Source organism: Anser cygnoides, chromosome 14 (genome assembly GCF_040182565.1).
Source record: "Anser cygnoides isolate HZ-2024a breed goose chromosome 14, Taihu_goose_T2T_genome, whole genome shotgun sequence".
Lineage (NCBI taxonomy): Eukaryota > Metazoa > Chordata > Aves > Anseriformes > Anatidae > Anser > Anser cygnoides.
In genome coordinates this window covers 13,249,328-13,276,904 of record NC_089886.1, presented here as the reverse complement: position 1 = coordinate 13,276,904, position 27,577 = coordinate 13,249,328, and the positions used below count along the sequence as shown (strand labels likewise).

The 27,577-nt window shown below is 39.4% G+C and overlaps 1 protein-coding gene across 8 annotated transcripts; it reads left to right on the top strand.

The window, feature by feature from the left end:
• On the top strand, positions 1–27,313 carry MATR3 (matrin 3). 8 transcript variants are annotated; one of them, XM_048064710.2, is made up of 15 exons: positions 557–726; positions 8,384–9,458; positions 14,146–14,207; positions 15,043–15,084; positions 15,419–15,522; positions 16,829–16,881; positions 17,328–17,453; positions 18,085–18,210; positions 18,438–18,608; positions 19,897–20,028; positions 20,977–21,020; positions 21,437–21,827; positions 23,303–23,696; positions 24,290–24,411; positions 26,049–27,313. In XM_048064710.2, the coding sequence occupies exons 2-15, from the start codon at positions 8,568–8,570 to the stop codon at positions 26,097–26,099; spliced, it is 2,709 nt and encodes a 902-aa protein (XP_047920667.1). In that variant the 5' UTR covers positions 557–726; positions 8,384–8,567; the 3' UTR covers positions 26,100–27,313. The 8 variants fall into 8 exon arrangements, with proteins under 8 accessions (XP_013033932.1, XP_047920669.1, XP_047920667.1 ...); XM_013178478.3 differs by lacking the exons at positions 557–726; positions 8,384–9,458 and adding an exon at positions 1–135; XM_048064712.2 differs by lacking the exons at positions 557–726; positions 8,384–9,458 and adding an exon at positions 406–465.
• Positions 27,314–27,577: the final 264 nt, after the last annotated feature.

The window sequence follows — 27,577 nt, the reverse complement described above, 5'->3', positions numbered from 1 at the left end:
CCGAGAGCCCATTGTCTCAAACGTTTTGGAGCAGGTAACGTCTCCGTTGCGCCGAGGCCCGGCCGGGGATGGCGGCGGGTGCGCGGCGCCCGGCCTAGGAGCGGCGGGACCATGAGCGCCCGCCCCCCCGCACAGGTAACGGCGCGGCGGGCTCCCAGCGGCGGCGGCCGGCCGCCATTTCGCGCTCGGGGCCCCGCCGGGCGTTCCCCGCTCCCCCTTCCAGTCACGGCGGGGACCGGCGGCGTGTGAGGAGCTTCGTGTGTTCCCCCCCTCCTCGTCCCTCCGAAGGGCCGCCGCACCCCGCCGGCGGGCCCCATCCGCGCCGCTGAGGAGGCGGAGGGCGGTCTCGAACCCGCGCCCCTCAGCTGGCGGGGGGGAGGGGGGGGCGCCAAGCCCCGCCCTGGCGGCAGCGCGCGGACCATGAGGCGGGGGCCGGCGGCGCGGCGGCGCTCTCGCGAGAGCACGGTGAGCGGCCTCGACGTCTCGCGAGAGCGGCGCCGGCGGCTCCCCCCTGTCCCCCCTCAGCGCCTCAGACGGCGGCGGGGCGCGGAGCGGAGCGGGGCCGAGGCGAGGGCGGCCGCCGCCGGGCACGTGAGCGGGCGGGCAGCGGGCGGCACGTCCCCTTCCTTCCTTCCTTCCTCCTTCCCTCCCTCCCCTCTCCCCTTCTCCCATCCCTCCCCCGCCGCTGCTGCGACAGCGACCGGGAGGCGCCGCCGCGGCCCTCAGGTAGGAGCGGCGCTGCGCCCGCCCGGCCCGCCGCCATGTTAGGAAGCGGCGGCTGCTGCGCTGAGGGGAGCTGAGGCGGGGGGGAGCCGTTATAACGGCCGGGGGGGGGGAGCGGGGGGAGGCCGCCACCCGCAGCGCCCCCGCCCGGTGCCGCGGCCCCGAACAAAGACCCGCGGCCCGGCCCGGCCCTGCCGGCGGCCTCCCCGCGCTGTGGGGGCGGCTGCCGGGCCTCGGTGCCCCGCAGGAAGCGGCCGCCACCGTGCTGCCCCCGGGGCCGCTTCGGGCTTCGCGGCCGGAGCGCTGAGGGCAGGGAGGGCGGCAGGCTCCTTCTGCTCAGTTTCACTTTCATGGAATTGGGGCTGCGGTTCCCAGCGGTGCTGCGGCGTTTTTGTCCTGCGGCGGATGAGTAACGAGCCGCGTTTATCTGCGTGTGTGGCTCCCGGGGTCAAAGTAACGAGCAGCGAAGTGCCTAAAATAAGCAAGAATTGGAAGCAACTTTCTGAGAGCCTCGAGTACTGCTTTGTTTTAGTAAACGAAGCGATTATGATGTAGAAAGAAAGCTGAAAAATCCACCTGAAGTCTGTGGCTTTTTTTTTAAACGGAGCATACCTTTGGGAAAAAAAAAATTGATGCCGTTTTGAAACAGTTGAATAATCTAGCTTCTTTTTTATTCATCCTTAAATTCTTCAGTTTTTAAAACTATAGGTGGAGCAGGTGATTCTGACTTCCTAGAGTAAGATAAGTAGGAAGCAACTTTTGTTGAAAGCGTCTTTTAAAACTGCTGCTTTTGTGCCTTGGAAGAGGAAAAGGGAGTGTTTTCTCTTACTAGTTTATGAAGAATTTACTGTTTTATTTTTCTGAATTTTGGGACATAATAAATGAGTGTGTATATATATATATATCAAAGCATCTATTTATCAAAATGCAGTGAAGCATATATTATTTTTTCAATGTATTATCCAGAAATTAGTGAACTTTTGTCATGGAGTTTTATTCAGAAATACACAAAATGATTCATCAATTAATTATGGGGAATAATTAAATTTGAATGAGGGCACTGGCAGTTGAGCCCTGTACAAATGTTTGTTCAGTGTTAACCAAGTATCTGTACTTCTATGCTATGCACTAGTTAAGGAGATGAAATCTGAGTAAGAAATCAAAAAAATTTTGATTGTTAACAATTCTGGTGAGACTTGCAAGGTGATGAGCCTTTTATATGCTTGTTTCATTGGAGCTATCTGAAGCTACCATCTTACCAAAACTTCAGTTTCTGGTGTTTGCATGTATTTGGATATGAAATACATCCCAACACTAAAGGCTGGGGCAAAAAACAAAGAGAAATTCCTAACCAGATCCTTAGAATGTGAATATCCATGTTCCTAAAGGCAAAAGCTAAAAACAAAATGAAGAGGAGGAAAAACCAATCAGTCTGAAACACTAAACTAAGAATCTGTGGTATTACAATCCATATAACTAAAATATGATCCATATCTAAACTGTGATTGCCTGGCTTGTTCAGGACTGCCAAAAGCTCATTAACTCGGTGGAACGTAAAGAAGTAAATATTTTGTGCTGCCCTTCTCTAACGCACATGCATCTGCTGAGGGTTTTGTTGAATGCCAGGACAGTTCGTGATCTAACACTTGACAGTGCTTGGGGAAGCTGTTGTAAGCAAAAGCTGCAGAGAAATGATTTTCATTCACTTTTTGTTAACTTACGATTATTTGCATAGTGTCCATGCTGCTTGCATTCTTTTGTAGTGCTCTAAGTCAACAAGGCCTAAAAACAAATGCCCACAGTATTTCTGAGCTAACTTAGTTTGCAAGTGTTTAAAGTACTGTATTGTGTAGCTTTAACTTAAACTGGAGAGGTTTTTTCTTTGGGCACTAAAATGGTCAAACAGGTCCTCGATTCTTCTCTGCAGCTAGAGTACATCTCAATGACCTCATGAACGAGATTACAGTTGGGAAAGAATGCAAGTTTATCCCAGTTCTAGAAGTGCCTGGAGGCAGACTTGCATTCACTGATTAGTCAGAAGGCTTTTTAATTGCTTAACAGATCAAAATGCAATTTAAAAAAAAAAAACGTACAATTGTTTTTTTATAATTGGTTCTTTATTGGAACGATGCACTCACTCCCTGGTTTGATCTGCTTTTGGATCATTTTGTGTGTGGCATATTTACTTTTAGAATATAATTATAGTATGTTCTGTGCTTTTGTAAAAGTTATGGTGCCTGTAAGAGTATTCATCTCCAAAACGAATGTGAATGAATAGAGATTGTTTCCTCGTTTTGGCAAGTGCTTGAACACATGGTCGTTATTACCAGAGTTTCCAGTCTAAGATCCTAAATCATTCCGCAGTGACTCTTGCTGGCAGATCCCTTTGTTGAACAAAGTCTTAACGGCTTCATGGAGCTTTTCATAGGTGCTGGAACCTGTGTGAATGCATCTTATTGTAGAGCTGGAGCCTGGCGTTAGTCACAGACAGTGGACTTGCAATGGTAGGAGGGAGCGCATGGAAGCCATCGAGGTAATCGTGTGTTTATGGAGCCGTCAGTGCGGATGATGGCATTTACTCTGTATGCTCCTGGCTGCCTGTCTAAAAATAGACATTTTTTTTCCCCTCCTTTACTCTTTCTGTACTGTTCCAGGGTTCTTTGTTTCTATTCTATTGTTTCTGTAAAGGAGAAAATGCACTCTGCAACTTGAATTGATGAAATTATGTAATGAGCAGTAATAGGAACTCAGCATCTTATTTTTGCAGTGCTCTCTTATGCATTCAAGTGTTGGAAACTGTAAGTTCTTTGAAGATTCTTAACTGTTAAACTAGTTATTTTAATTTCCCATTTACGAATAAGTCTTTTCATATGTAATACTTCTCTGTTCTGAAGCAATCTTCTGTTACAGTAACTTCAGGTCTCAGATTGCCACGTGCTCCTCTGATCAAGCGAGTGAGATGAAGCTGAACGTAATCCTAAGAAATGAAACTCTTTGAGTTGTTCTGCGAGGCCTGTAACAGATTGTCTGATCTGCACAAAAAAGTGCATGCATCCCTGTGCCAGGTGCTGCCTAAGTTTTTGAGGTCATGACCCTTGGAGATCCATTGAATGAGATGTGTGTTGTTTTCTCGCCTGTAAAACAATTATATTAAATAACCACTCTGAATACTGCTATCTGAAATGGGTGATAATTTGCATTTTCTGTATGTAACGCTGCTAGACAATTTGATCTTCCTCCTTAGCCTTCGGAAAAACAGTGGCCTTTTATTGTCCAAGTCAAAGTAATCGCGTAGGCTTGAAATCCAGTACATTCGGTCATTCGGCAGCCAGAAAGCATCTGCTTCCAATTTCCTTGCAAGTTCTTGTTTTCAGTACCATTATTTCTCAGAGCAACATGCAGAGCTGTCTGTCTGAATTTGTAACTTTGACTTCCAGATCTCTTCCGTAGATAACCTTTTATGCCACGATGTATTGGAGACAGTTTTGCCGAGAAGCATATGGATTCTTCCAAAGCAGAATAGATTGTTGCAAAATGAAATGCTGCACTGAGATTAACACCTCAGGGAGGAGGGGAAAAAATTTGTACGTCTTTATCCAAAAAGCAAGGATTGTGGATGAAAAACATTTATATTGAGACTTTTTTTCAAAGGTGTGCAGTCTTCAGAGGTCTTGTTACAAACTGAAGGTGTATTTTTCAGCTTGTAGATTGCTTCATGTCTTTATTATAACAGTGTACTCAAAGCACATTGAATTTGATGACATCGTTTTGATTTTCAAGTGAAAGTGAAACTGACTAGAAGGGGAAAGTTTTCATTTTTGAGACTTTTCTGTAAATACCATGAGAATGGGTATAAGATGAGATGCTCTAAGAAACTGAAGAATTAAAACTATAATGTGTATACACATAGTAAAGAAACTGAGTGGTAGAAGGAATAGGAATCTGAACTACTTTCAGCCTGCTGATGTTCCATAAAAGGTGGTAATTTAAGATGACCAATGTGATCAACGTGTCCCAAGAACTTACTGAATTTAACTGTTTTCAGGAGCAAACCTAAAATTTACAGGGAACAAGAGTTCTATCAGTTTTATTGATAAGAATTTATAATCAGTTTTCCTTGAAAATTAAAAAGTCCTTCTATAGTGTTTGAAAATCAGCCTTATTTTGACCTTTATTTGGCAGCTGTGTATTCTGTAGGATTGAAATTTCTCGCTTTTGTTGTCTGCCTTTACAGAAAACTCTTGTGCTACTTGTAGATATAAAGTGGTTTTTTTTCCATTGTCCACATTTGTCTGGAAATCTAGTAACATTTTGACTTTAAACTTATTTCAAGACAGCTTCATATTTTATTTTCAAATCTCAGTATGCCCAAATTTCTGACCACTGATCTTAAAAATGTGTATCTAATAGCCTGTCTGTTCCTGACGTAGCTGAAATTACCTGAAGAACAATTAGCATGACACTTTCAACCGAGCTAAATCATATCTGGATCTTTAGATGGCTTTGTTCAGTCGCACTCATCTTGTTGCTGTGACTCAGTTGATGGCACATTTGCTTAAAAGCCAGCAGACTTTGGTCTGTGAGACTTGTCTCTATCAGATACTGACGTGAAATCTTTCATAAGAGATCAATGCAGGAACCTGACCATGTGGAAGTTAAATGTTCTTTGGTCTGATTTTTAGAGCTCTTTCCCCTCCTTGATTCGTTGTTTTCTTCATCAGACCTTGAAGAATGGGGATGTTGAGGGTACAGCAGTAGGGGTAAGGTGACAGTGATGTGACGAGTAGTGGTTTATCTCAGAAATTTATAACTCTAAATAACTCAGAAATGTAGTTTCACTAAGAACACCACTCAGATACCTGATCAGGTGTGGGGCAGCTTGCTGGTTAGCACACCAACTGCAAAGGTCATATTCCATCATCAGCATACACGTGTCTTACTGTTCCCTTCGTGCTTTTTCATACGATTGTCTCTCTGTCTCATTGTTTTTCCTCATTTCCCTGCTTTTATTTTTCTCGTTTGCTTCTTTCTTCTACGTGGGTTTGCAGCAGCAGCGTGGCATCATTGTGTAAGTGTGGGGTCGAGGCACAGCGTGGAATCTGGTTCTTTGCAACCCGGTTCCATGCGAGACTGGGATGTGTTGGGTTTTGTTCCCTGATAATCTCTCCAAAGCAGTGGACGACGAAATGCCAATTGAAAACTGTGACAAGAGGATTAGTGAGCATCTGTTCAAAGAGAAAGGATTATTTTGGAAAGTGGAGAACTTTCCTGATGTAGTGAAAACCTGAATGGTGCGGGTCCTTGCATTAACAGCAGGACACACCGTGCCTTTCCTGACCACGTGGCTCTCTGCTGAATCACTGCAAGGGTCTGGTCCTAAAGCTCCCTGGAACATCTGGCCGCATGTAGCAGCCGTTAAGTTCCGTTTCAAGCCAGTCTGTAAGTGTGTGAAAGAGCTAGAAGGAAACTGGTGCGTGAAAATGGAGGGAGTGAGGAGTAACTTGGAAAATGGTTGGAAGAGTATCAAATTGTGTAAGGTAAAGCATGGTACTCAGATGAACCTTTCAGTGTTTTCTCTTTTTTGAACTCGAGCGAGTCTTGATTTTACAGTGTAGTTCTTACATGCTTTCTGTTTGGTTGTCCGTAGTGTGTTGAGCCTGTCCTGCACATCTCGCTCAGTGTTTGCCTTGCCTGCCCTCTCTGTATTCTTGTTTCATTGCTCTCCTCTGATGCTTTCTGCAGTGCCTGTCGCCTGCCTCAGAGACTTTTAAACTTATTTTCATCCTCATGTTTCTTAATCTTTGACTCTTAACCTAAATTACACAATTTAATGTGCTAGCAAGTGACTCCAAATACGTAGATTTTAAAAGCACAGATGAAATATGAGCTTAGATGGGCTGATAACAGAATATACAGAAAATTGTATAAAACAGTTACACAGAATTCTGTCTTTGAAAAAGTGGGTTTTGTATACTCTCTCTCTTGTAGAATCCATTACTTTTCTACATAGGAGCATAGTTTTACAACACTGCTACCTTCATATGAAATATAAGAAAGAAATTTGAAGTGCTTTACAGCTTTAAAAAAAAAAAAGAGGAGAAACTTTAAGCACTTCTGAAACAGGGCTCTGAATTGAGCAGGCAGCTGGGATGGAGGCACACGCATAACCTTGACCTTTTTTTCTTGTTTCCAGTACAAGAGAAATTGCCTCCTGCACAACTGGTCTCTTCAAGGAAAAGTCCTTGCTTTATTTTGTCCTTTCCATTCCTCCCTAGACGTACCTGTTCTTAGAAGCTGATTTCATTTGGAGCTGTGCAATTTATGCCTGGTTCTTTTTCAAGCCATTATGTGTTTTATGTGCAACGAAGTAGCAGTGCAAAAGCGAAGCGGCTCTGCAGAGGTTTGGAAGGGCTTTACTGCACCCGGGACCCAAAAGAGCATATTCCTGGCGGAATGGTTTCATGTGGGTGTAATTGCTCTAAATTTTGCGTATACGTCCCAAAGCTGAAGCAGCGTGGGGGAGACGTATTACAGGTTATTTCTGCTCTGCACTAATAAAAATAACGTTTTCTGAAATATATCCATTGCACCAAAAATATACTGTGGATTTTGATGCACTCTGTAGTTAAAAAAAAAAAAAAAAAAAAAGTAAGTAAATGGAGCTGAACCAGGTATTTAAGTGCTAGGTGAGGGTTTTTGTGGGCTGCAGGGCAGGTAGCCATCCCCATGAGCTGTAGGATCTTTAACTGCCACATGTGGTCACGGTGTCAGTGCCAGCCTGAACCACGGAAGCAGTGTGCTGGTAAGAGACATGCTGCTGCCGCCTGGCAGCGCTGGCTGCAGTGTGGTGCCATCTACTGACCTCCCAGGGGTCTCTTTCGGCAGGAGCAGGGTTTCCTTGGGCCTCCCAGCCCAGAGCTGAGCCTGACCTTGTGTAGTTTGAGGTCTGGAGGTCCAGGCTGGTGTCACAGCTGCAATGTAACAATAAAGAGTCACTTCCTACGTGCTGTTAGCTGTATAACTGCAATTGGAGCAAGAGGTCTTATTTACTTCCTGCAAAATTTAAAACTTGGTTTTCTTGTTCACATCTGTCTTCATGTCGGTAATTTGATTTTTACTGCATAAAGATTGAATATTATGTTTGGTCTTATTTACCAGATCTTACAGCAGAAGCTTGTTGCCCAAACTTCAGTTACTTTTAACTTCCTTTCGTCCTATTCTGTGGTGGTATAGGTTTCATTTTCAAGTATGTATGATATGCCAGAGTCATCTCGGATTCTGTGGACTTAAGGTGTTTTTGTGGTCTTCTCATAGAATACAGTGTAGCAATGTAGGTTATAAACCAAACCAAAAGCAGAGATCGAGGCTTATGTGCTAGTAAACCTTAGATGCTTTCAGACATCCCAAACTTCGGAAACTCACTTGTCTTCGATATGAAAGTAGTTTTTTGTAGAATAGTAGTAGTATGTACAGGAAACACTGCTGTATTTTTATCTGAAATGATTTATGTAGGTTCTGGGTACATCTTGAATCTGTTAAGTTATGTAATAAAAGCCTTGTAAGATTGAGCTCTTTAATGTTTTAGATCAACATGATGCATAAGTTTAAAACTGCATCTGTTTAAAGGGATTTATGACTAAAACTGCTTGTTTTTCTACAGAATTGTCTGGTGTTTCTCAGCTTGAAGAAGATCTGCAGTCATTATTGATCCTCTTTCTTGGCGTTACCATTTTTGAAGTGAAGTTTGCCTAGCTTTCTAGCGTGAGCTTTCTTTTCAGCCATCTTAAACCCAACCAAACAAAGAGATTTTGATCCGTAAAGTAGACGAGCTATATAGTTCTACAATGTCCAAGTCATTCCAGCAGTCATCTCTAAGTAGGGATTCACAAGGTCATGGGCGTGACCTCTCTGCAGGAATAGGCCTTCTTGCTGCTGCTACCCAGTCTTTAAATATGCCAGCATCTCTTGGAAGGATGAACCAGGGTACTGCACGCCTTGCTAGCTTAATGAATCTTGGAATGAGTTCATCATTGAACCAACAAGGATCTCATAGTGCACTGTCTTCTGGTAGTACCTCTTCCCATAATTTGCAGTCTATATTTAACATTGGAAGTAGAGGTCCGCTCCCTTTGTCTTCTCAGCACCGTGGAGATGCAGACCAGGCCACTAATATTTTGGCCAGCTTTGGTCTGTCTGCTAGAGACTTAGATGAACTGAGTCGCTATCCCGAGGACAAGATTACTCCTGAAAACTTGCCTCAGATCCTTCTACAACTTAAAAGGAGGAGAGCTGAAGAAGGTTATGGTAGAGATGGCAGATCATCCACACGGGAACCACCATACAGAGTACCTAGGGATGATTGGGAAGAAAAAAGGCATTTTAGAAGAGATAGCTTTGATGATCGTGGTCCTAGTCTCAACCCAGTGGTTGACTACGACCACGGAAGTCGTTCTCAAGAATCTGGTTATTATGACAGAATGGATTATGAAGATGACAGATTAAGAGATGGAGAAAGGTGTAGGGATGAATCTTTTTATGGTGAGACTTCGCATAACTATCATAAATTTGACAGTGAGTATGACAGAATGGGTCGTGGTCCTGGTCCTGAGAGATCTCTCTTTGAGAAAAAGAGAGGTGCTCCTCCAAATAGCAATATTGAAGACTTCCATGGATTCTTACCGAAGGGTTATCCCCATCTGTGCTCTATATGTGATATGCCAGTTCATTCTAATAAGGTGAGTTACGCACCAGATGCTTCTATTTTCCTTTACGTTGTAGTATCTGTTCTGTTTTTACCTATTTCTTTAATTATTTCTATAGCCTGGTTGCTTTTGAAATGATCTGAAAGTTGGTTTGAGAGTGAAAAAGGCACTTGGTTTATTTATACGGTAATTGTTAACAAACATTGTAAACCAGGGCTTTACATTAATGTATTTTGTTTGCCCAGATTGCTTAACTTCCAGTCAAACAGCTATCATCTACTGGGTATCTTATTTGTATTTTACATCTACATGTTCTCTTAACCACAAACATCTGGCATTTAAGCAGTTTTTTGGTGGGTTTTTTATTTTTTGTTGGTTTGGGGTTTTTTGCAGTGTATCTACTGTGCCATTCAGGAAGCCAGTTTCAGCTCTCCTCCACATCTGTCTTGATTGCTGGTTTATACGTAGTTAAGATGCATTCTTGCACAGTTCTGCTTTTTCCCTGTCCAAAGGGAAAGAGTTAATGTAGAGCCCTGGAACTTATTTGCAAAAGTAAAAATCACGTTTTAGATTAGCTCATTCTTGCCTTTTTAATTTCACTTTAACACTCTATCTCATACTATGGCTGAAATTTGTCGTCATTTTTCTCCTTTTTCACAACTCTCTTAGACACTTCAAACTCACTTTTTATTGTCACATGTTGCATCTATCCCTGTAGACTCTCCGAGCAATCAGTCTGCCGCTGCAGTATCCTGCTCTGTGTTCCTAGTAGTGTTCTTTACTTGGCTCGCAAGTAGAGTGGATCTTCGAGTGTGTTCAGTTATGCTGAGACCTCCCTCTTAGTTTATTCATGAATAGTTCAGCTCTCTGCAAAGGCGGCAGTGTACTCAAAATGGCCCGTTTATTCAGACGGTATTTTCAGAGCCTTCTCACTTTCAGCTTTTCCAATTTTACTCATCTTGCTGATTTTCAGTATACTTGGCAATTTAATTGGCTAATTGGCTAATACAGTGCCCCTCTTGTCACAACTGGTGACTAATTAGCTGGAAGGCCTTCAATTGAAATTGTAATACATGCTATTACTGTAAAATTGGTACAATGTGGAATTGCTGTTACTAACCATTTCTTTACAGTTACCTTTCAAAAAGTGCTGCTTCTATACATCTAATCTTCTGAAACATGAGAATTATTCTGTCCCTCCAAGGAGATGATCAAGACATTTTAGAGCACATGCTGTACTAGTCCAACTGATCTGACGCTTTATTGTGAACTCGTGTTGCTTTAATTATTTTATGAAAAACAGTCACAGCAGTCCAGGTTTCTTGTCCTGTATCTGACATTCATTTTTGAAAAAGGTTTAAGTATTAACAATTTAATGCCACACTCAGTTTTGTAAAAAGAAGTTCACTTGGTTAGATTGAAAACAAACTTCTGAGGCCCTTGAAGATGGCAACCAGTACTCCTGTAAGTAGGGTTCTTTTTAGCACTTTGTTTTAAAGCCTCCTTGTTCTTCGTGTGCTTTGGTATAAAGATCTGTTTAAAGGATATCAAACCTGAAATATCTTTCCAAGTATGAGAAATACCAAATTCTTTTCACAGTGTAACTTAAGTTACTGACTCCTTCTGTAACACACGAACCCATCTTTTTTAGCGGCATGCTTTGACTTAAACTGCTGAGAACACCATAAAATATTTGAGATTGGATCTTCTGTGTCTTATGACCCAAGTTTGGGTTTTGTTTCTATTTCAGAAATCATGTCACGGCAACAGTTGTTCTTTCTCTCCTTTTTTCCTCTGCTTTGCATACCTAACAGTTACAGAATTTGCTATTCTGTATCTCTCGCAAAATTCAATTAAGTAGAACTGAACTTGTGAAGTAATCGGATTTGAACCAAAATGTATGGAAAGCAGAAAGGGAATGCTATTCTTAGCTGGGACAATGTAAACTTATTTCTACGGTATCAAAATCTCATTTTCCCCATCCCCTAATAAATACTATATAATATTAAAAAAAAAAAGTATGATAAAGCAGTGTATCTTTTAAGCCCAAGGAGGGAGGTAAACACCTTAAGTGTAGCTTAGCCTGGCAGGCTAGTCCTGTTTTTTTCTTTTTTTGTGATGTTCTTAATTGCTTTAATTTGAAGTGTATGTATTTGTGATCCAGTTTGTTTTGTGTCTAATTACGAAGTAAATTTTGCCCCATTTTTTTCAGGCATTTTGTCAATCTTGACCGCTTGGTCAAGGAACGAGGTGTTAAATGCATAGGGATTGTTTTCCCTGCCAAAGAAAAAGGCTGATGCAACACGAGCAGATGAATTTAGAGGTTAAATGCTTGAAACTGTGATATACTCAAAGGGAAAACATGTCTGTGTCCCTAATAATGAAATATCTAAAATTAGGTGCTTAAGTTTGGCCTAATTTTCTAAAGAACAGCATGTCCTCATGCTTGCATCAGTTGAAGCAGAAGTAATCTGTGTTTTAATAAACTCGATTCAGAATTTCTTTAGCTTAACTTTGGGCATTCGTGTTAATTAGTGTCTAAATATCTAGGGCCCTGAAATGAGTGGCACTTCAGACTGGGTGTAGGAAGGGAGTGAAGGGATGTTGAGATTAAGAGCTGTATTTAATAAAGGGGTAATAATGTAGATGAGCTACTGTTGTTCTGAAAACTTTCCCTGGGGAAAAAAAATCCTGTTTAGATCTCCCTTTTTTGCCAATTTTTAAAAAGCTTTTGAAGTGTAAGAATTAGATCCCCCCCCAAACTTTGGCTCTAGTTTGCAGATAATTTCAGTTTATAATAATTCGAAAGTACACGTTAAGACAGCTTCAGAGGCATGTTATATCGAGCAGAGTCAGCCGCTGAGGCTTTACAGATTGGACACCTGAATTTAGAGGGTTTTTTAATGTTTAAATGTTTTCTGTACTATAGCACTAAAACTTGTTACTGAGTTTTAAACTGAAGAACCTTTGGTTTTCGGTATTGAATGTTCCATAGCTAGTGGGGCTTGCTTGTGGGTTTGGGGGGCTTTTTTTTCTGAATTCTAATTGCAAGTATATTTGTTAATTTATAGTTGCAGAGCCTACGTCTTACTGGCTTACAAGAAAAAGTAGTGCTCTCATTTTACATCTTGATTTAAAAAAAAGTTTCATCCTGCTCCATGTTATATTGCGTAGCATGGAGTAATATTCCAGTGCAGCTTAATGACAGTACTTCATGGGAGACTTGAAATCCGTTTTTTTTCTCCTTTGTGGAAAGTGCAAGATAAGCTTTTAGCATATGGAAACAGTGCAGTGAGCCTCGGGGGTGTCTCATTGTAACCAGAGGGATGGCTGCAGTGTGGTGGAAACTTAAAAAATCAGGAAAGATCAGGGGTTAGGAAAAATCATTTGCCAGGCCTGAGCAGAACATGAAAGACAAGACATCTAAAACAGTTGGCCAACGCAGTGTGTGTGTTCACTTCTGAAAATACAGATGACAAGAAAAAACCTCCAGTTGTTAAACTGCTCCCACAAGATCTGTAACTAGTCTCCCCCTCGTTGCTCTCCATGGACTCAAAGCCAACTCACCCCATACATCTGCTGCTGATCCCTTGCTTACAGACCAGCAGAGTGGAAATAACATCAGGGGCTCACTGTTGTGTAGCCATGGGACCGAAGAAGTCTTGTCACTTCGTAGGAATATCACGATATGGTGGTCAGGCACCCTGTGCTTAAATAAAGGAAGAGTCCCTATGCTTTCTCTTATCTTGAAATAAATAGCTGGGAGGTGAGCTCCCTTCGTAATCAAAATCAAAAAAAAAAAAAAGAGTAGAAAGCCTCCTTCCTTACCAGTGCTAAGGCCAGAACCAGAGGGAATTGTACATTTAGCAGACACTGGTAAGCCTCTAGCTAACGTAAAAAATAAGAATAAGAAAAGAGCTCAGGTAGCTTGGAGGGTACAGTTAATGTCCTTTCTCGTTAGTCAAGATGCTGGCTCTTACGTAGTGGCTTCTGTAATTGCACGATGTGTTACCCTTTGTGCTGCTCGCTGCCCCAACTCCTGCTCTAGACATGATGGATAGTTCCATTATGAACTTCACTCTCATACTGAGGTAATTTGGTTTAATTCCATTTTTCCTCCCTTGTACCATCTTGATTAGGTCCCCTGTTTGTCTTGATTACTCCCCTCAAATGCTCGTATATTTTTATATTTCACGTATATAGTTATGGTTTGTCCTAGCTATGTACTTTTGTTCCTTTTAGTCTTTCCTTTCTGAATTCCTTGCAGTTTCTCGACTCCTTAATGGTTTTAAAAACTTCAGTGTTTAGTTTGCATTAATCTTTGAAAGTCCGAGGAATAAAGCAGAGAGAGTAGAGGAAATTCTAAAATTACTGGGAAAAAAATATCTCAGCATCCAGTTCTGAAGACTGAAATTGCAGTGCTGCACACGTATACTGTAGCAGTTACCCTCCTGCAGGCTTTGCATGCTGAGGCAGGATCAAGCCCATAGATTGCAAGGCATTTTTCATCAGGCACCTTTTCACCCAGGCTAGAATTGAAGAGGTGGGTCCAGTTTCAGTGTGACTTCAAAGCACACACACAAAATTATTTTGCTGTCTATTTATGTATCTTAGATGCTTCAGTTTAGAAGAGAAGATACTGCACTACACAACATTATTTTTGTTAAAAAATGGTTTTCCATATATGGCTTTTAATTTTTAATTATTTACTTTGCTGCAGGAGTGGAACCATCATATCAATGGAGCGACTCACAGCCGACGTTGTCAGCTGCTTCTTGAAATGTATGAATTTGAAGCACATTCTTGTGGCGTGAGGGCGTGTATAAGTAAACAACTGTCAACTGTGGTGCACAAAGCAGGTTTAGAAAACATGCTGTGCGTTGCAGGGAGTAAAGATGTGCTACTTGAAAGAGCATTTTCAGGGCACAAAGGGATATTGGTTTGTAAATTTTGAATCCTCCTGATTTATATGTAATATTTGAGTTATCCTAAGAGTCTAATCACAGAATCATCAAGGTTGAAAGAGACCTTTGGGTTCACCAGGCCCAGCCACCCTCGACTGACCGCGTGCCCCCACTAAGCCGTGTCCCCAAGCACCACCTCCACACGTCCCTTACACACCTCTGGGGTGGAGACCCCACCGCTGCCCTGGGCAGCCCGTCCTAGTGCTCGGCCACCCTCTGCAGGACCAAATTCTGCCTGAGGCCCGCTCTGGGCCTCCCCTGGTGCAACCTGAGGCTATTTCCTCGCATCCAAGCAAGTCACTTGAGAATGTTTTTTTCGTTTGTTTCTTTTTTTCTTTTTCTTTTTTTTTTTTTGCTAATCAGGCTTATGCTAATGTTCTTTTTTTTGTAAAGGGAACTCCTTATATGCAAATTAATTCATACATTGACAGCCAGGTTGCATTTAGTGTAGGAAGTTTCTCAGAATGACACTTTTTGTCCTTAAATACTACTCATGTTTCTGGTAGCAGTACTGTAGTTGGCAATGTTAGCATGTGTTGTTTATGTAACATGTAAAGGCATTGCTGTTCACTCGATAATTTTGTACCTGTTTTCGTATGGTGAGAGGTGATTGGATTTTTCTTATCTTTGTTCTTTTTTTCTTTCCTTTCAAGATACCCAGAATGGAATCCTGACAGTGATTCAGGACATGGAATGTAAGTAGTAACGAATGATGGTCAATAGAAATTGCACTGTTACTCTGCTGGTTTGAACCATACAGTCTTAATCAAAACTGCACAGTTTTGGTTGCCTTTTAATCTTGATGCTTTGAAGTACCTGTTGCTTTATGTGAAGCTCTTTGTAACATTTGAGGTGAAACATCCTACCTTTTTCAAATGCATAACCATCTGTTTTCTAGTAGCTGAAGTGCAGCAGTACAAGTAGCTAAAGTTGACTTGTCCTTGGATACTGTGTAGGAGTTGGGTGGCTGGAGAATAGAGACTTCACAGATTTTGTTTTAAAATTAAGGTTTTCTTTCCCTTTTTCTAGGGGTGATCCCTTTATGTTGCAGCAATCCACAAACCCTGCACCAGGAATTCTGGGACCCCCACCTCCTCCGTTTCACCTGGGAGGACCTCCTGTTGGGCCAAGAGGTAACATTAACACACACCCAGAGTGGATGTCCTTCACTTAAACTTCAGCTCATGTGAAGTACTAGGCTTCAATCAGTTGGGTTCTGAAGTTTTTTAATGTATCAGGATTTGAGTAAGAGTAGTTAGACACTAAATGGTCCCAGCAGCAACACCAGCTCTTCCATTTGCTATGCTTGGGGTTTTAGTTGTGTTTTTTCTTAACGTACTTTTACCAGACTTAACTTCTTGATTTTTCTTTTTTGTGTTTTTAGTTTGTTACCAGTGTTTTAGAACAAGAAAAAAAATTGGCCTACTCTCTGAGCAGTGGAACTGAAATACTTTTACTTTTTTCCCCAATATATATACTTTCGTTCCATGCTTTCACCCATCCCCTAACTACCAGACACATTATTACTGTTTTTATCAGATGTTTTATTACAATCAATCAACACGTTTTGGGGCTTTACATTTCTTCCTTTGTAGAAGTCTTTTGCATGTCTTCTGTTTAGCTGTATGTTAGTGGATTTTTGTTAAAATTGCAAAAACTGAATGTCATAAGTCTTTCTCCCTTAATGAATTTGACAGATTTGCAAGCCTTATCTTCAAAGGAAGGCAGAATAAAAATCAGTTTTTCACATGAAATTGTTACTTCTTACCTTCTAAATAGTTTGAGTGAATAAAAACCAAAACTAATTAAACCTAATTAAACCCAATGGATTACAAGTCTTTTAGACACTTTAAAGGAATGTTTAAATATAAAAGCATGTATCGTTCAATTTCATTAAAAATAACTGATAACTTTTCAAAACATCTCAAACCTGATTTTTTTAACCAAGGTATTTGAAGGACTGTTTCCTCCAGGAGTCCCTAGTGAAATGTATATTGTGATAGAATTGGTGGTATTTTAGAACCAAAGCTAGGATTCTTTTTCTGCAGCTAAAACTTCCATTGTAATAAGTCTGTTTTCTTGGAGATCTCAGACCTTTTCTGTATGAAGGCATTTTTCTATGACAAATCTTACTCTAAAACAGGAAAGATGTTTTTCATGATGCTTTACTTATTTCCTGGTATTTCAGCTCATTAGTAAATGCAAGTTCTTCTCTAATGTTGAAGCAAAGAGGATCAGGAAGGACCTCAAGATGCAAGAGCTCTGAAATGCACAAGATTAACAGCCTTTTTGGACTGTTAATGATTAAATGACTTCTTAAAACTTTATGTCATTCTGTTTTAGTATTACAAGTGATGTCTGTCTCTTCAGAACTTCTAAAGAGATGTTAATAGCCTTGTGGGTTGAACTAAACTTACTCATTCCTTTCATTTCTTGAAGGAGCTGGAAATGGAAATATGCAAGGACCGAGACACATGCAAAAGGGCAGAGTGGTTAGTATTAAAAGTTTTTCTAAAAATCTTTGAGGAACATAAATCTTCTTCTGTGAATATGCTTTTTGTTTACTTCCGTAAGATGTTCTTCTGAATGAATGTAGTGTCTTTAAAATAGCCAGATATTGAAACTTGTTTGTGTGGGAATATTGAAGCTTTGGAATGAGATTGGGTTTTCATTGTACCAAATGCTCTACAAAATGTGCTAAAACTGTACAGACTATTTAAATGTTACATAACCTCTTATGAAGAAACTGTGGGGCACGATCATATAAAAAGGAGGCTTTGGCACAGCAGGCATCTTCCTCCATGAGAATCCTTGGATATTCTATGCCTTTTCTATGTGTCTAGTTTTGATTACTAACAAAGACTTTTAAAAAAAAATCTTGAAAGACTTTTTAGGTTCCCTGGTACACGTTGTGTGTGTGTACTTTTGTCTTCAATAGGAAACGAGCAGAGTTGTTCACATCATGGATTTCCAGAGGGGGAAGAACTTGAGATACCAGCTGCTTCAGCTCGTCGAGCCATTTGGAATAATTACAAATCACCTGATTCTAAACAAAATCAACGAGGTAAGATTAGGCCCTTTAGTAGTGCTGTTGGCACTGCTTGGTTTCTTTGTTATGTGTACTGTCTGGCCTGAAATTTTCATAAGAGAACTTGGTTACCAAGCAAGATTACATGCGTGTCACCAAGATCACGTGTGAAGGGAAGACTGACTAGTATGCTTCTTTTCACAAATGCGGTAATACTGCATTTTAAGTTAAATATTATTAAAATTCCATCTTGTTATTCCCAGCTTTCTTAAAAATACACTGTCGGCAAATTCTGTTCTTGTTTTAATATCCTCTGAAGGCTTATTTGGTCTTAGTTTATTCAGATTCTCGTATCTTGAAAGGTGGAAAAAGCCAATATGCTGTCACGGAAGTGAAAAGGCCTGAAGGGAGGGTAGGAAGCAATTGAATGTGCCGATTCCAAATGTAATTGAAATGTGAACATACAGAATAGTTCTGTTTGTGAACCTAAATAAATTATGTGAAATTCATACCAAGCTCTGCAGGTCAGTTAATGTTGTAAGCAAAAGGCAATTTTCATCTTTGAAGCAGACATTTTTACGGGAAAGCAAAGAAGAGCTTGAGATATCAAACAAAAATACCGGTTCCTTGAAGGAATGGTGCTTAATTTGGTTTTGTATGATTTCAGGCATTTATTGAAATGTCGACCACTGAAGATGCCCAAGCAGCAGTAGAATACTATTCGACAACACCTGCGCTGGTATTTGGTAAACCAGTCAGAGTCCACTTGTCACAGAAGTACAAAAGAATAAAGGTAAAATACTTAGGCTTTTTTCATGTTACCTTATTTTCATCTGGGGCAGTCATCGTTACCAGGCCATTGCATTTAAATTTTTACTCCTAATCTATGTACTTCTCTGCTATTTCAAATTAATCAAGGGACAGAGATGCATATAACCTACTCATTGCTTTAAGTGGTTCAGTATTAAGTACATTTTGTGTAGTATGTACTTAACAAATGCATTCACTCTTAAATTTTAGAAACCCGAGGGCAAACCTGACCAAAAAACCGAGCCGCCAAAACCAGAACTTGGTCGTGTGATTCACCTCAGCAATTTACCTCATTCGGGATACTCTGATAACGCAGTACTCAAACTGGCTGAACCATATGGAAAAATTAAGAACTACATACTCATGAGAATGAAGAGTCAGGTAACTGACTGTAGGAACATAAATATGTGTGGATTTAAACTGAGGCTCAACTGTGAGGTAACTGATGCAGTTGTAGACTGCTGCTGCTGTAGCATAGATACAAAAGTTATTGGAGGGCTGTGTAGGTGGTGTTTTGCTGTTTAGCTTACTGTGAAGTGTTACTGTAACATGAGCTGTTTTTAAAAAAAAAAAAAAAAAAAAAGGAAAACCAGGCCCTAGCTGTGAAGCAAGCATATTTAGCTTTCAGGCGTAACTTTTTGTTAGGCACATCTAGGCATTTCGAACCCTTTCTTAAGGTTGAAGAAACAGTACCTATGGGACACTAACAAATATCTTCTAGTGTTACGTTTCTTTCACTTACCCCGTATTTTTCAGTCTTTAAGCAAAGGCAGTACTGCTGTGGCACTCTCAAAATTAAAAAAAAAAAGTTTGAAGATGATTTGTACAGTCATGAGTACAGTCAAACACTTTGTATACACATGTACTTCTATGCATTCACAAGAATTTTAAGTCTTTAGTTCTAAATTTTTTTTCCACTACACTATTCCAACTTGTTGTTCTTACCTTCATTTAAATAAGAAATGTTTTTTTTTCTTCAGAGAGAAATTCCTGAATCCCACAATGCCATACTCATGTTGTAGAATCAAAAATTACTAGAATCTAAGGCATGACCCCTAAGAAGTCCGCCATGACCTTATTTCAATGGAGAAACAAAAGAACCTTGCTCAGTTTGATACAGAAACAGCTTTCTGCAATCTGCTGCTGATGCTCAAACCCAGATGTGCAAAGCTTGGTCAGCAAACTTAATGTGTTGTAGGCTTGTTTCCATGGAGGAACGTCTCATAAAGCAGGGCTTGTAGGCCAGCATCTGCTGCATTTCTGTTTCAAACTTCTTCCAAAAAAAAAAAAAAAACTTTCACAAACCCCTAGATTTCTTTAGTGCCTTGAAACTTGCAGATACTTTAGCACCAAATAAATGAGTTTCATATTCCAGATGCTTTTTTTTTGGACGCGTATTACACCTTAAGGTGACTTTTTCAGATTACTTAAATACATGATATTTTGTTTCTGAAACTCTAGAGGATTAGATTACTGAATTCAAAAAGAAGGAGATGTAGAGCGCTTTGGGAAATACTGAAATGTTTAGCTAGTTTGGAGGGGATGCATATACCTAGATCTCATCATTTGGTTTCATCTTTTTGAAATGCTGTGTTCTAAGTTAACATTTCCACTGGCAAAGCTATTTGTGTTTTGTAGTAGTTCCTGATGTATATTTTAATCTTTTCAGGCTTTCATTGAGATGGAGACCAGAGAAGATGCTTTAGCTATGGTTGAGCATTGTGCCAACAAAGCACTTTGGTTCCAAGGCAGGTGTGTGAAAGTGGATTTATCTGAAAAATACAAGAAATTGGTGTTAAGGGTAAGTATGGTATTTAGTAACTGTTTTGTAATTGTAATTGAAGGTGTAAAGTAGAAGACAGCTATCACTTATTGAGAATTCAATGGCACTTTTAAAATTATTCATTGTCATATTTTCTGGCAACTTAAATGGTATTTAGTAGGAGTGTGGTGTTACGAGTTGTAGAACAAAGTAAAAGGATTCTCCTTTCAGATTTAAAACATGAAAAAGCAAATTCTAAAGTAATTGTAGATTTTAAATAAACCTTCTCTGTTTAAACATTCTGTAGTGTAGATTGTTCCTTCTCATCCTCCTCTGTCAAATGAACTGTGATTTAAAATGAGAAGCTGGGTGGAAGACCTATGTGCATTGTAAGACTTTGTCAAGCTCTCTAATTAGCGACATTTTAAAATAAAGACTTTTAATTGTGCAGTATGGAGAAATCTTACTATTGCACATGGTCACACACCAAAAATGAATACTTAGTGGCAAGTTCAAATACTTAGCTAGTGCCCTAACTTGGATAGTATTAACATGGAAAATAAGTAGAATTTTCTGTTCAGTAACTCTTAAACAAGTGAAATGTAAGTCTTCAGCTTTCTAGGTATTCCACTTCTAATGGTAGTGAAAAGAGCATAGATTAAGACCAACTTCTTGCCTGCACCATGTTGAATCAGTTCATAAACAAAAGAGCTCTTGTATATGACTTTCTGGAGCAGGCTATCCCATTTTTGTATCAAATAACAGATCATTTTGGTGAAGAAAGACTGGGGATTTCTAGGTTCATGAAGTCCCGTCTAACATAATAGCAATTTATTGATTGTTTGCAAGCTGGACATTGTTTAAGAGTACTTGTGGATTAGAATAATTGGAAGTGCTTGACTAGATTTTACTGTCTGGTCTGAATTAATGCTGCAATGCTTCTATAAATAATACTCTACTGTGACTTATGATTTTTTTTAATTTTAGATTCCAAACAAAGGAGTTGAACTGCTGAAAAAGGATAAAACTAGGTAACTTTCTATTATTAAAACAGAACGCTGTTTAAAAGAAACATAAAAATACGTTATACAACACATAGAAGTTGTACAAAAGAAGTCTGGCAAGCTCTGAGATTAACCGTTTCTAATACGGTACCTACCCTTTTCCTTTAATGAAGGAGATTTCACGGCCTCTTCAGGCTCCTCAGGAAATCTGTTACAGTCCTTAATTATCCTCGCTTTCCTGCAATTTAAACCTACAAGCAGTTGTCCTATCTTGTAAGGACAACTTGCAGCAACCTCTTGAAGACTGGTGTTATGTTTCTCTCAAGCTTCCATTTTCTGAACTAAACACAGAGTTTTCAGGCTTGTCTTGAAAAATATAACCTACCTTTTTTAGTCATTTCTGGGTGCTTTTCACGTTCACAAACAAGTATTTTTCTTTACAGAAAGAGAACATACTCTCCAGACAGCAAAGATTCTCCAAGTGACAAGAAGTCTAAGACTGATGCTGCTCAGAAACCGGAAAGTGGCAGTGTGGAAGATAAAACGAAAGAGGAGAAACAAGATGATGCTGCTGAGCCATCAGGCGCTAAAAGTAGTGAACAGGCAGACCAAGATGAGCCTAGTTTACTCCTTGAATCTGAAGATGAGCTGCTAGTGGATGAGGAGGAAGCAGCAGCACTGTTGGAAAGTGGCAGCTCAGCAGGAGATGATGCAGATGTTGCCAATTTAACTGATGTGACTACTGAAGAAAAAAAGGAACCAGCTGATGATGTGACCGTAAAAACTGAGGGAAATGCTGTGGCCAATCCAGCAACAAAGAAAAAACTTAAAAAGGTAATCGTATAGCAAGGTACTGGGCTATAGAAAACATGAATTTGAATAGCACACCTCATTCTATTTCAGATATTTTCTGTGGGTCTGTCTTCAAAAGGCATGCATGTTGTGCCTGTTTGAAGAGAAACAGGTGTAAAAGCTTCTGTGAAGAAAATGGAAGAACCCATTGGATACAAATTACAAATGAAGTCAGTTAAAAATCAGTGTTTCTGTATTGACAAAAAACAGTAACTTGTCGGTTTCCACCCAAATCATTTCCTGGGATTTTTTCTTGCTTTTTTTTGCTTTTCTCCTTGCTCCTCTCTTGACTAATATTAAGCAGCCAGGAACTATTAGTCCCTAGCAGACTGGCTGTAGTTACTCTTTGAGCACGGAGCAGAACAGTGATACTGAAAAATATATGTGGGGCTTGAAGCTGTTTTACACTTTACAAAATTACGTGTGTATCTACTAATTATGTTTAGCCAGAGAGGTAGACATTTTTCTCACCAGATGATCACACACTCTCATGTTTATGTCCTTGTAGCTGCTTTTTTTCTTGTTTAAATCTTATTTGGTTATGTGAAGTAGCCTACAAAAAAGCCAGTATGCAAAGTTGCAATAACTTCATTGACTGGAGTGTTGTTTCACAAAAAAAAAAAAGACACTTGTTCCTTGCTCTTAATGAGTGCAGTGTGCATGCCTTTTGATTTTGGAGAATCTTTCTGTCAGGAACCTAGTTACGTGGTGTTGGGGTTAATATTGCCGATGCAAGTGGCAGTGGCTATTTCTTGTTATGTGGATACCTGTCAGGATAAACCATCTCAAAACCCAAACTTGTTTCTTTGAAGAACTATACTTAGAGCATGGATGAAAAGCTAATGCTGTTTCTCTTGCTCTGCTACTCATGATTGCTGTTAAACATGTGAAATACTGATGTCTCCATATCAGCAGGAATGTTGCAAAAAAGCAGATTTCAGACAGATTCGCTGTCTTAATGAAGCTGGATTTTAAGAAACCTTCATGTTTTTTTTTTTAAAGGGGAAGTTCTAAGCTTTCCAGTGGTTGCAAGAGGGCTCTTAGTATTTCTTTTAGTGAACTTTCATACTATTAGTGGGCACAGAATTACTCTGATAAGGTCCAAAATGATGTTCACTTAATTTTTTGAAATCTTCATGTTAGGACTTTCAAAATAAGTATAAACAAAAAGCTACTGAAATTGTGAAGCGGAAGATATGTTGATAAAAAACAAACCATTATAATATTAAAATATTTATTCCAAAATTGAACACTTGACTCTAGGACAGTGGAGTACATTTAAAAAGAACTTGTTACATTTCCACGTCTGAGTAATATTTTGAATGAGTGAGATAGGTGTTGAATAATTTTAGCTTTTTCCGGGAAATTCGGAGAAGCTGTTTCTCTTCTGAAACCTAAGACAATTTGAGGGAAGCATTTAAGAATAAGCTGACTTAAGGAAAACATTTTCTCAACAGCGATATGTGGGTGGCTTTCCACGGAGCATGGAAGGCTTTGTCACTCTAGATGAGGTTGGTGATGAAGAAGACTCAGATCATCAAAAACTTCGCAAGTCGGGTTTGGCAGTAAAAACTGCTGGCAAAAATGATGATAGTTTGGCGGAAATCAAGGTAGACAAGATTGAGGAGCCAGAGCAGGAAAATGAAACGTTAGAAAATGGTACCAAGACCGAAGAAAATCCGAAGGCTGAAGCTGTTGAAGCTTCTGATACCACAACAGCACAAGATACTGAGAAAAATGCCCACGAAAATACAGACACCCAGGATGAACAGGAAACAAAGAATGTCCAAGAGAAAGCTGCTGTTCCAGATGAATTTAGGATTGGGCCATACCAGCCAAACATTCCTGTTGGTAAGGCTGTTTCCATTTCTCTTCCAATATGTCTCTGTATGTTGCAGTAGCATTTCTCATTTCATTTGACTTTTATTTCTGGCAGTGCATTGCCTTTGAGCCTTCCATTTTAGGGCTTCCCACTCTTCTCTCCTTCTTCACTCCTTCCCTACCTTTAGTTTTCTTTCTGTTTTTTTCCTTATTTTCATACAGTTCTCCATAACACTTTCCTTAGGCAGAAATTAAATTGGAAGAGGTATATTTTAGCAACACAGATTCAATTAATAGTGCAAGTCACGGTAGTGATACTAGTTTAGATTCATACTAAATACTCAAAACTCACAAATTGATCACAGAACGTTGTTAGTTCTTTTGAAGGGACCAATAAAATAGACCCTTAACCTGAAAAGTTGATTTAAAAAAAGTCTGCACATATTTAGTTATTACTGTAGGTCCCTGGCTTGAATAAACTAAACCAACGACTTTTAAAGACAAAGCAGCTTTTAATGTAAAGTGGATTATGGTTTAAGATTTAGTTTGAAATGACATATGACATTAAAAAAATTGATGTAGAGTAGATCTCTTAGTTTATTTTGTGGTGTTTACTTCTCTAGGTGTGAATTATGTGGTACCCAAAACAGGGTTTTATTGCAAATTGTGTTCCCTGTTCTACACAAATGAAGATGTTGCAAAAAAGACCCATTGCAGCAGCCTTCCTCATTATCAAAAGTTGAAGGTAAGGCAAAAACTTGTTCATTTTAAGTGGCGTGATTCTTTCCTGGGGAATAGATCTGAATGAAACTGGACTGAAGAAAAATAAAATAAAAGCTTCCAGGCAGTGGAAATTGGCTTATTCTATAACTTCTAACTCAAGGTAGACATCTCCAAAACTTCATCTTTTGAGAATAACAGACAGGATACACATTTTAAAAGATGGGTTCCAGCATTTTTTTAATGAATTCTGATTAAAGAGGGCATTCTGATTGGAGTAGACTGCAGGCTTAGAGTTAGTGGCACAAAGTAAATACTGGTGACTCAAATCTCTTCCAGTTGTCCCTTGGAGAGTATTTTTAACCAGTCAACAGAGCTTAAGCTGAATTTACATTTTTTTGTTAAAAATCCATATTTGCAACTTCTGATTTTGTGAGCATGTTTTGCAGTGTCTAATTGGATTAGGTATCACATGATTGCATGGCATGAATGGTAATGCTGCTGCTGTATTTTTGTGTACTGTGAGCTGCTTTTAAATACCCCTTCCCAGAAAGGGAAATCCTAAACAAAGCTCTTAATAATGCAGTGTTCGCATCAATTGATTTCATGTCAGTCAATTATTGAGCTGAAATCAAAGTCTGTGGGTTCCACAGAAGGAAGAAGGCAGCATCTCAAATCTGAAAACGTTTGCTTTCTCTCTTGCAATGCTAGGCAACCCTAAAACAAATATAGGGCCCTGTATTTGAAAGACAGGTGGCAAAAATAAATGTCACAAAGCAAACAACATTATCAAGAAGTAGATCAGAAGATCAACTACCATGCAGAATCCTGTAGTAAGAAAAACTCACTTCATCCATCACCCATAGCTTTTTTCTTTTTTTTTTTTTTCATTGAGGTACCTGATTTGGGGAATTTAAAGACTTGCTGTATAAGGGGAAGTGGGGCAAATAATCCAGAGAGTTGTTAACAATTTATTAACTTTATTATTTAAATGAAACGTGATCTGATTTGCTTTTTCCATGGTACAAGTGACTAATGAATGAGCTGCTCTTGAGTGACTTGTAATGCTGGTGTGGTTTTAGAATTGGGGAGGAAAGGGGAAAATGCATTTTTTGTTTCAGTGGCAAGGCACTTCTCTAGCTGGGATTCTTATTCACTTTGAGAGCGATAAGAGTAAATAATTAGATGAATTGATATCACTACCAAATACTGAAATTATACCAAATTCCTCAAATTTTCAAAGCAACCCTTCTCTAGGGAAGGGAGGTGTTTTGTCCCTGGCACTGCAGAGAGCTAATTCCAACCAGGTAAGTAGCACAACCACTGTTGTGAGTCCATGATGAAGTGGAAAGTAATTCTCTTAGCTTGCCAGCCTGTTAGGAAGACACTAATGGCAGGACCACGTAAAAGCTTGCAGAGGCTGCCGTTTGGATGTTTGCTGTTGGTGAGCTGTGCGCTCAATATTTTAATGATAATGTAGCACTTGAAGGATCTGCTTCATTTCAGTGTGTGGAGAAGTGCCAGTCTTGTTTGTTGTGACCTCTGCAGTTGACATTCATAAATTTTACAAAGTGAAAATTGGGTTTATCTTTATGGTCTTGATGTCGGGGACCGCAAGAAACTCTTAAATATATCCAAAATATGGTTGATTTCTTTTAACAGAAAATTCTGGATAAAATGGCAGAAGACCACAGGCAAAAGAAAGAAGCATAAAAGGAAGGATGGATGTAAGGAAAACAGTGGCTTTGTTTTTAATGTTAATCTTTTTTAAAAGCAGTACAAGTAGTAGATGGAAATACTGTATTCTTTTTTGTTTTAGTGAAATACAGTAGGCATTATAGGTCTGTTCATGTGTTAAATGTTGTAGCAAAAAGCATAAGCAGTTAAGTTAATGACAAAAAATTGTTCTTAATGTGGGAATGGCAACAAGTTTTCGTTTTGGCACTTCGAGCTATTAAAGACAAAATATTGCATCCTTGTGGAAAGCTCATCTATGGCGAGAAAATTTCCTTTAAGTGAAATTCACTACTTTTCAAGCTTCAAAAATTTGTCTTTCCATTCTCAATAAAAAATAAAAAGTAACACTGTATTTTTTTCATCTAGAACATTCCATATTTCAGTCTGAGCCTAGCAGATACTTAATTTGGAGTGTAAGGCTGTCATTGCATTTCACTTTTGAAAAGTCTTTAAATGTAAGTTGCATTTTTAAATGTTGAATTGCAGTTTCTTTTAATGTCATTGCTGTTATATAGCAAATAGGAAGATTAGTGATTAGTCAGCTTTACAACTTCGTGATTTTTTTTCTAAGCTCTTGATAGACTTTCCTATTCGGCTATACCTTGTATTTTTAGTGGAAAAGTAAATGCCCATTCTCCTCTGACCAGTATTATTTCCTTGAGCTCTTCCTGCTTTTACTTGAATCTTGTAGCTGTCGTACACTTCTGGTATAATCAAAAGCAGCATTTGAGTCCTGAAATGTAAAAAGGTATCTTTATATTCTTCACATGTAATTTTTTTCATACCTGCATTTTAAAACTGTTTTTGTTAATCTGGTTTCGTCAAGGATCTTTAGAACTGTGCTCTTAATGTACCTGCACATGTGAGATGTGAACAGGAATTTGCATGTGTAACCTGTGTTTATCTGTAGTTTTTGTTATTTACTGCTTATTTGTGAATTCAGGTTACTAAAGTGATTTACCAATAAACAAAGCTAGGCAATGGTAATTTGTTATAGATGTTTGGCATGTTAACCAGTGTTTACTGAGCTCTTGACTCCCATGTTCATGGTACCACACTGAAACTCTAGCTCTCTTGAAATTTGCATGTTTTAACACCTGTGTTTTTGCAGCTTACTACATAACTTTCCTTTCTCTTTTCTAAAACCTCTTCCATTTCCAAACAAATTAAAATGACTTGTTAAAACACTGGTAGGTATATTCTGACAGTTTCATTTCTTAACTATTATGGTATTCTCATCACAGCTGAAGTTCAAACCGCTTCATGTTTGTAGGAATAAAAATGACTAGGGACAGTTCTTTCAACCTGAGAGTCTTGACCAACAGGGATTCTTCAGCGGCTGAGAATGGTATTGAAATGTAGGAGGCTCAACCTTGGTGAAGTTAATTTACTTAAATGCATCTAGCAGACAAGTTATCAAGACTTTACGTTCAAAATATAGACCATCTTTTATC

Bases quoted from the DNA above. Each gene is read 5' to 3' on its own strand.
- MATR3 (XM_048064710.2), top strand. From the start codon at position 8,568: ATGTCCAAGTCATTCCAGCAGTCATCTCTAAGTAGGGATTCACAAGGT. The intron at 15,523-16,828 runs GTAACATTAACA...CATTTCTTGAAG, and splicing joins ACCTCCTGTTGGGCCAAGAG to GAGCTGGAAATGGAAATATG. The intron at 21,828-23,302 runs GTAATCGTATAG...TTTTCTCAACAG, and splicing joins CAAAGAAAAAACTTAAAAAG to CGATATGTGGGTGGCTTTCC.